At 30.1% G+C, this 9,297-nt stretch overlaps 1 protein-coding gene across 1 annotated transcript; it reads left to right on the forward strand.

Annotated features, from left to right (window-relative positions):
- The first annotated feature begins 1,220 nt into the window (after positions 1 to 1,220).
- Positions 1,221 to 3,541, forward strand: LOC107441532 (uncharacterized). The gene has a single exon (XM_021148274.3). The coding sequence runs from the start codon at positions 1,418 to 1,420 to the stop codon at positions 2,318 to 2,320; it is 903 nt and encodes a 300-aa protein (XP_021003933.3). The 5' UTR covers positions 1,221 to 1,417; the 3' UTR covers positions 2,321 to 3,541.
- The last annotated feature ends 5,756 nt before the right edge of the window (positions 3,542 to 9,297 follow it).

A 9,297-nucleotide genomic window follows, 5' to 3' on the forward strand; every position in this document is an offset into this window, starting at 1 on the left:
TACAGAGCCGCAGCCACACTGAATTAGTTGAAATATAATTCTTTCCTTAACTTTACTACAGTGATATATTTTTGTTTTGTGCACCTGGCAACTTCGTACCTGTCTTTGTGTTAAGTCTCTATGTAAATATATAGTGAAAGAATTGAGGTCTTTGTGAAAGAATTTAGAATGCGTCATTTTTTAAGAGAATTGATACTTGAAGGAGTTGGCTTAATCGAAATAGAAGGGAAAGAACAGTTGCTAACGTAAGCAAATGTCACGTTTCAACAGCCACTAAGGATCGAGATATCCACACTGCGTCACTTGTTGGTATCCCATTACCATATCTTTGGAGATCATCATACAGAACATAATTCTTTTCATTAACTTCCTTTTAATATAGATCCACTGTTTTTTCCAACTGTTCTACCTCTCTGTCCATTTTAGTCTCTCAACATAATTAACCAACTTCGCTACTTCAATAACCTCTAGAATCTCACTTACAATCCAGGAATTCTTTTTTTTTTTTTTTTTTTTACTGTACTTCAAAACCTCTAAATATTAAATCACAGTTATCTTAGATTAAGAGTAAACTTCCTACAAAAAATTAAGTCTCTTACAAGGTTCTTACACCCAAAGATTACTCAAATAATGTCAGTTGCCTGGTTCTTCCACTGGGTATCTTCGGAGTTATGGCTGTTTTTCGAAGGCTCTGTTGTCGTACGAAACGAAGCTTTCTTTGCAAATTATATAATATTTTCATAACTGCTGTGAGTTTGCAACAGTTGCGCATGACTGTTGGATCGAGTTTAAGCAATCTTTAAACGCCCTCCATGTTTATTCTAAAAATGGCACATAAAAAGTCATTATTGATAAAAGCCACATTATTGAGAAAATTACAAGCATTTGTGGTCTAATTTTTTAACATTTAAAACTTACTCAGATGCTATATTATCTGGACTCATGAAAATTTGCAAAAAATGGGAATAAAACATTGATTTTGGAGCATTTGTAGCCAAATGAGCGATTTTTAAAAAAGTTTAATAACTTTAAAAAAATTTTAGTTATTTGTCCGTTCTAAAGCTCAGATAATTCTTTACTGCAAGTTGACTTATACAGTTTAAAATTATAGCTTTGATTCAAGTGTGGCATTTTTATTTTTCTTAGTGATAGAGCTTCTAAATAAAAATATTAACAGATTTCGAAATATAAATGCGCATTCATTAATGACGTATATTTTTTGGCAATCCACACAATTAACCTTCGCTGTAAGCAGCAAGCACAGCGTGTCTTTTGAACGACAAATAATTTCTCTTGTTAGGAGTCAACTGACTTTTATTTACTTAAGAAAACTTGTCCTCTGAACTTTCAATAGGGGATTTTTCATCAAATTGTTCACATTTTTCTGCTCTTAGTTGAGAATCTTTGTTCATGCAGCATGGAAGAAAAAAGTTTTTCTCAGAAAAGTAAACTTATACATAGTGTTATTCATCCTGTAAGAAAATCTTATTCTTGTAGTATATGTAATAAGAATTTCTCACAAAGATGTAATTTGACTGCACACAGTCATGTTCATACTGGTGAGAAACCTTTTTCTTGTAGTATATGTAACAAGAGTTTTTCAGTAAGAGCTTATCTGATTAAACACAGTCGTGTTCATACTGGTGAGAAACCGTACTCTTGTAGTATATGTAACAAGAATTTTTCAGAAAAAGGTAACTTGACTAAGCACAATCGTGTTCATACTGGGGAGAAACCGTATTCTTGTAGTATATGTAATAAGAATTTTTCAGAAAAAGGTGCACTGACTATGCACAGTCGTGTTCATACTGGTCAGAAACCTTATTGTTGTAGTGTATGTAAAATGAGATTCTCACGAAGAGATGCACTTTCTCAACACAGTCATGTTCATACTGGTGCAAAACCGCATTCTTGTAGCATATGTAATAAGAGTTTCTCACAAAGATGTAGTTTGACTCAACACAGTCATGTTCATACTGATGATAAACCTTTTTCTTGTAGTATATGTAACAAGAGTTTTTCAGTAAGAGATTATCTAATTAGACACAGTCGTGTTCATACTGGTGAGAAACCGTATTCTTGTAGTATATGTAATAAGAATTTTTCAGAAAGATATAAACTGACTATACACAGTCGCGTTCATACTGGGGAGAAACCGTATTCTTGCAGTATATGTAATAAGAATTTTTCAGAAAGAGGTAATCTGACTATACACAGTCGTGTACATACTGGTGAGAAACCTTATTGTTGTAGTGTATGTAATAAGAGATTCTCACAAAGAGTTGCACTTTCTCAACACAGTCATGTTCATACTGGCTAGAAACCTTATTCTTGTAGTGTATGTAATAAAAGTTTTTTTTAAAAAGATCATCTGACCAAACACATTCTTTGCTCACTCTGTTTAGAATCTATATTCTTGTATTTGTAAAAATAATTTTTTACTTAAGGGCTATCCATGTAATCATTGTATTCATACCTGTGAAAAACTTCATTTTTTTAACATATGTAAAAAGAGTTCTTCTCAAATGGCTGACTTCTGTTTGTATTCACATTGGTGAGGAAACCTTTTTGTTGTAGCTTAATGTAATAAGAGTTTTATCTCAAAAATGTACTATTACTAAACACAATCTTTTTCTGAAAAATGATACACCATATTTTAGAAGTATATAATTTAAATGAGTTTTCAATAATACTGATCTAAATGTTTACATTGGAGTTCATACTTGTGAGGTATGTTATTCTATGGATGATGTTTTCAATAGAAATGTAAAACAATAACAATCTCGAGCTCGGCACCTACTCTAGTTCCGGTTAAAACGTTTGCAGCTGCTTACTACATGTTATTCTGATAGGTAATGTTTTCAAACAGATAATTTTGTTTTCAATAAAAGAGATAAATTAGATAATTTCTGAGCTCAAATCTGCCATATTTCATAAGATATTAATGTTAATATGTAATTCTGGTGAGTTTGAGGTGAAAATTTGTTTTAGTTTTTTAGAAATATATTGTTAAAAAAGGTGACATGGTTGCTAGATTTTGAATAACTCGCTTTGTTGGCAGTCTTGATATGGCCTCTTTCCATAAGTTTATTACTGTTTGCTCTTGTTGCAAGATGTGCACCATCTTACGTTGGTGCTAACACTTTTAGCATTGTAAACACCAGTATTGTTATCATTGTAAACACAATATCAATCAAATAAGTAATCAAATACATTGTTTGCAAGAATTTCAAAACACAATGATGCCAAATGGCTTTAAAATACAACGGAAACAGTAACCCGGAAATTCAGGCGGTACCAAGCTTGCAGCGTTCCCTAGTGTAGAAAACACCATCCATATGCAATAAGTGTTTCTCAACAAGAACTAATTTTACTAATCATAGATTTATTGATTCTGGTGATGGTCTCATCGTATATGTCTAAATCTTATCGCATATGTCCAAGGAGATTTTCCTTTAACTTATCATATTCTGTCTCGTACTGGTGTAAGTTATGAATTGTTGCAGCACATGTATAAATAGATTTTCACTGTGTATTAAAATGACTGAACACTGTCTTTTCTAAGCAGCAGGGTTGGGTTTTTGACGTCAAAAAGTGGTTTTTGACATGACAAGGGTATAATACTGGTTTAAACCGTCAAAAACCCGTCAAAAATGTCAAAAACTGAAGTTTGCCAAGAAAATATATAAACTTCAAAACTACCAACAGTTGCCATGCATTATATTGAAATTTAATTATACTATAGGTAATCAACAGGTTTTAAAATATTTTTTAAATAAAATTAAGGTAAAATAACAGATTTAAAATCTCAGAAATTTATATTCAAATGCATGTGCAGAAAAATTTGGCACAAAAATTGTTTGAATATTTATATTTAAAAAATTTTTTTTTTCTTTTTGATACTTAAGAAAATTAAAAGTTTATTACTATGCATTTTTGACATATAAGGAACATATAACTAATATTTATAAGGAACTTACAAGTTATGTTGTATAACTACAAACTTGATACAAGTGTATAAAAAATTTTTTTTAATGTCATACCAAATATCTTTATTATCCAGTATGTTAATTTGAATTTAAAAGTAGTTATATTTATGAATAATGATAAATATAATTCATATTGTTTATTATATTTATTTATAATTATTACACTTATCATTTTAAAACAATTTTTATCTCTTAATTTTTTTTTCTCCACTCGTATTAAGAATACAAATAATGCATATCTTGAAAGCAAGAAGTAATTATTCAACAGCTGAATATTTAGATATTCAACAAAACTATATCATATTCAGCAAAATGAATAGGCTGAATATACTGTAAATCGACACTAACTACTCTGTGTAATTTAACAGAAAGCACTTAAATTTGTATTGTCTTATGTTAAAAAGATTATTAAGAAGATTTAAAAAAATATTAAAAAGATTTTTCTTTAAAAGAAGATGTCTAATGTACAAAACTGCTAATGTTTATCTTTAAAAATGTCTAATTTTTAGTATAATCTATACCAGTGGTGCGCAAACTTTTTTCGACCGCGACCCCTTTTGTAGAGAGAAAATTTTTGGCGACCCCTAGAGATAAATGTTCACAAATACGATGTATATTTCGAGCATTTCTTTCGTTTCATCGAATAAAAACATCATCATATTTGACTCATATTAGTTTTATTTATAATTTTAAGAAAATACTTTTTGTATAACACAAAAATCAGTAAATTGCCCTTTAATGAGATGTATGTGGCTGCAAGTTTCTAATTATCTCATCGATGTTTGGATGTATGTTGCTAATTGCAATTCGCATATCATCTTCAGGTTTTAAACGTGAGTGGTATTTAGTTTTTATTGAAACTAGTTTGCTAAATCCAGTTTCACATAAATACGTTGATGCAAATTGTATTAACACTCTGATGGCATTCTTGCATAAAACGGGATATTGTTTTTCCACGGATAGCCAAAATGTTTGGCAAGGCTGAGTCTTAAATTGATTTCGAAGAGTATAATCACTAATCAGATCTATCAATTGCTCTTTCTCACTAATTTGAAGCGTTGAACTGCATATGTCAAAGGAAAATGGATCACGAATCCAACCAAGATCGTTTTCAGGAAAATCCTCGAATCTTCTCGAAAATTTTTTCTTTAACTTTTCAATGTGATTGGAAATGATGTTTTTAAATGTAAATATATCTATATTATTTTCCTTGATAAAATCGTTAAAGCAAGGGAACATGTTGGTGTTGTTTTTATTCAGTTCAGTTTGCCAGAGACTAAACTTATTCTTAAAAGCTTGAATTTTACTGGCTGTAGTTATGATAGTTGAATTCTCACTCTGCAAGCTCAAATTTAAGTCATTAAGTTTTTCGAAAATATCAACTAAATAGCTCAGCTTCCCTAGTCAAACTTCATTGATATAATAACTTGCCAATCTATGTTTCTTTTCAATTTAGAACATGTCCACTTCATTTCTCAAATCAAATATCCGTCGTAGTATTTTCCCACGTGAAAGCCATCTGACTTCGATGTGTAACAGTAATTTCTCATACGTTGAGCCCATCTCATTGCAAAGTATTGAAAAAAAACGGCTGTTGCATTTAATGTAGTTAATTGAACTAACAGCGTCTTGTAATACGTTGTGTAACTCTTCATCCATATCTTTTGCAACAAGAGCTTTCCGATGAATCATACAGTGATTAAATACCATATGAGGTGCCACCTTCTGAATTAAGCCTCTGAGCCCTTTATTCGAACCTGTTAATGCTGCAGCACCATCAGTACAAACCGCAACACAGTTTGCCCAGGTAAGGGACTTTGTTTCAAAATATTCATTTATTACTTCGAATATTTTTTCTCCAGTTGTTTTTCCTTCCAAATTTTTGCAACATAAAAACGTTTCTGTTATATCTTCATTAAAAATAAACCTAACGTAAATAATTAGTTGTGACATTTTAGTAATATCGGTAGTCTCGTCCAGTTGTAAAGCAAATACAGATGAATTTTGTATGCGTTTTATGACTTCTGACTCGATATTTCGTGACATTTCGGAAATCCAATTGCAATTAAACAGTGAGTGATGGCGCTTCACTCTTTATATGTACACTGCATGGTATGCAGCATGCAGGGATAATGCATTTCATAAAAATTTGGCGACCCCTAGTTTGCGCACCACTGATCTATACTATACACTAAATTTGGTTATAAATAAATTTCTTAATATCACTGCAGATTTTCAATAACACATGAAAATGAATACATAATATTACAAAAGATGTGAGTTTTCAAAAGTACAAGATTTTGGTTACTATTCAAAATATAAGTGTTTCTTCAAAATTTTAAATTTATTTTTTCTAGAACATATTTAGAAACACTATCCTTTAAAAAATATATAAATTTTATGTATTAATTAAATTTCACATATGAATATAGGTTTTTGACATTTTCGACATTTTTGACAATGAGGTTTTTGACGTGACAGTTTAAACCATGATTTGATTATTTAATTTTCTAAATATTAACCTCATATGTACAATATTTAATGAAAATTTTTTCCCCTTCATAATGAATGAAAAAAAAAATAGACAGGTGAATATTATTAAACTGATAACTGTTGAGCATATTTGCTGTGTAGCTAATTCAACATGTGATTTTATTATTATTTTTTTATGACAAAAGTAAAAATTGTTTTCGCTTTATTCAATCTCCTTAAAGATTCAAATTTTGTTTCTTTTGCTCCATGTGTAGCTCTGAAGTACAATTCGCTTTTTATAGGAACTTTAATAATGTGATGGCGGAAATTTAAGATTTTTAGTTTTGTTTAATTAAAGGGATTTTCAAATATTATCTGAAATACAAATTCCATAATATAAGTGTAAGTATAGGAATTGAAGTAATTTCAAAAAAAGATACAAAATGTGAATCATAATTTTTTTTTTAACATCGATAGTTCAATTTAAACCAGCCAATATTTTAATTATTATTTTTGAAGTCAAAAAAGCTGAGAAATTCTTTCTCTTATGTAGAAAATATTAAGATATTTCAGTTTATCTGACAATATATTTCCAGGCTAATTCTACTATACTTAAATAACTAATTATATGGATTTATCTCTTAAGCCACCTTTCACCCGCAAAAATCCTGAAAAGCAACGGAAGATTCTGATATTTTAAAACATGTATTTTCTTTTGAAAAAATGCGCTTTACCACCCAAGTAGAATTTCTCCTGATACAATATTGTGGATTGAATTCAATTCAGGGCGACCGCACAAATAGTTTGCAGAAGGAACTGGCAACTGTTAAAATATTAAATGAATAACATGATAACCACCAGGACAAGCCATTGAGCTCCTGTTGAGTCTAAGAGGGTGGGATATGGCAGCTGAAAATATCGGGGGGGGGGGACGTACATGCAGTACGCGCTCCCTATGTGGATAATACTAAAAATCCAAATTTATAAAATTTTTGAGAATTATTTTTTTTACGTAAGTTATTTTTGTCTCTAAGAAGCAAATATATTTCAGAAAAAAATTATTTTTATATTAAAAATAAAAAACTTCTGAAAAAAAATTTGATTTTTTTATTTATAAAAGAAAAAGAACAGTAAATATTAAAAAACATAGGAATGATATTTTTCATGAGCAATGATTCCCTGCCTATGTTGACTTCTTCCCCCACAAAACACCAATGTGGGATAAATTAATACAAAAGCTATATGCTACAAAAAGTAAGCATATAAAAATAAATATTTAAAACAACGTATTTATGCATTTCCTTTTTTAAATTAGATTTCAGCAAAAAAAAAAAAAAAAACTTTTCAAATATATTTTTTTTCCTATTGCTTATAATTAGTTTAGTTTAGTTAAAAAAAATCATAATAAGAAAATCTGCTTTTTGAATACTAATTAAGAAATTAACTTACAACTAGTATCTTAAAATAATAATTATTAGAAATGCTCTAAAAAATCGTGTTCTTTTCTGTATTCTGTTCAAAAACTTAGTACGATTCTCGGTCTAAAAAAAACATCGGCGTTTTACTTTCTTAAATGCCAATACTGGCCACTTTCTCTCCGTTTTTTTGCTACCTCGTTCCTCAGCAGACTAAGATAGATGACGGTTAACATAGTCGAAAGCGCATATTCCTCACAAGATCAATGAGATCTGATTTTTTTTCCCTTTATAAAAAAGGCCATGGGTTGATCCTAGAATAGCCCACCCAGTGGCGATTTTTCAAATCTCGCCATCAAGTTTTTGAAATCTCGCCAACTAGGTTTCCGGAAGATATTTCAGGAAGATTATTTTGAACGTCCGATCACACCACCAAAACTCTTAAACCTGATTGGTTATTTGATATATATACCTACGCGAAAGTTGGATTTCGTTAGAAAAGAGGTAAAAGCGCTTATTTTTTCGCCATTTATGCTTCTGATTTCTTGCTGTAAGAATTATTGTTGTTATTTCATTTTTAAACCGTTATTTCATTTATTAGCGTTATTATTTCATTTCTTAATTTTTTTTGTGCGGTACCGGTTGAAAAAATTTTTTTCTTAATGATCCGAAAGCAATGTTAATCTCAGTAATGATCGCCGACTTGGTAAACTTGGCGAGATTTCAAAATGCAGCCAAGATGCGAGCTATTGTAGGATTTTACCGAAGACCATAACTCTTATAGCATTATATAATAAAAATTTATTAAGAGACTTATATTTTGAAATTATAAATAGAATTAAAAAAGAAATACATGAGAAGTAATATTTAATTAACTGTTTATTTGAACGTATATATCAGTTATTGCAATAGAAAATACAAACATTATTTTAATCATCGTTCGTCTTTTCTTACACAATTATCAAAAGTTATAAAATTGTCTTCATCAATTGTTTTCTGCAGCTTGAGTAAATAGTTCTATTGTTTTGAGTATTTTTCGAACTTTTTAGCTGCGTATACACTAGTGCGTTATTTGTTTGAGCGTATCATTTGTATCACTGCTTATCAAAATTTTTTTGAAAGTTTTTTTTTTTTTGATTTCTCACCAGTGTATCAACCAGAGCATCATTTGCTCCAGAGTTTCTATAATATCCAACTCATCAATGGCCCCATATATCAGAGCATTTTTACTTTCACTCTTTTTGGTAACCATCTCTTCCTCTAGAGTTTTACTCAGATGAGCTTTAGAAACTCTTATTTCGGCCACCATTTGTTCTTTGACAACTTCATTCCAATCTTGCAACTCAAACTTGTCATTGGTGGCCATATCAAACTCGCCAAGAGTTGCATCATCATCAGTCATCTCAGACTGTCGATCTTTG

The sequence above is a fragment of the Parasteatoda tepidariorum genome, chromosome 4 (genome assembly GCF_982258835.1).
Source record: "Parasteatoda tepidariorum strain Cologne lab strain chromosome 4, Ptep-v5.0, whole genome shotgun sequence".
In the NCBI taxonomy this organism is placed as follows: Eukaryota; Metazoa; Arthropoda; class Arachnida; order Araneae; family Theridiidae; genus Parasteatoda; species Parasteatoda tepidariorum.

Bases quoted from the DNA above. Each gene is read 5' to 3' on its own strand.
- LOC107441532 (XM_021148274.3), top strand. From the start codon at position 1,418: ATGGAAGAAAAAAGTTTTTCTCAGAAAAGTAAACTTATACATAGTGTT.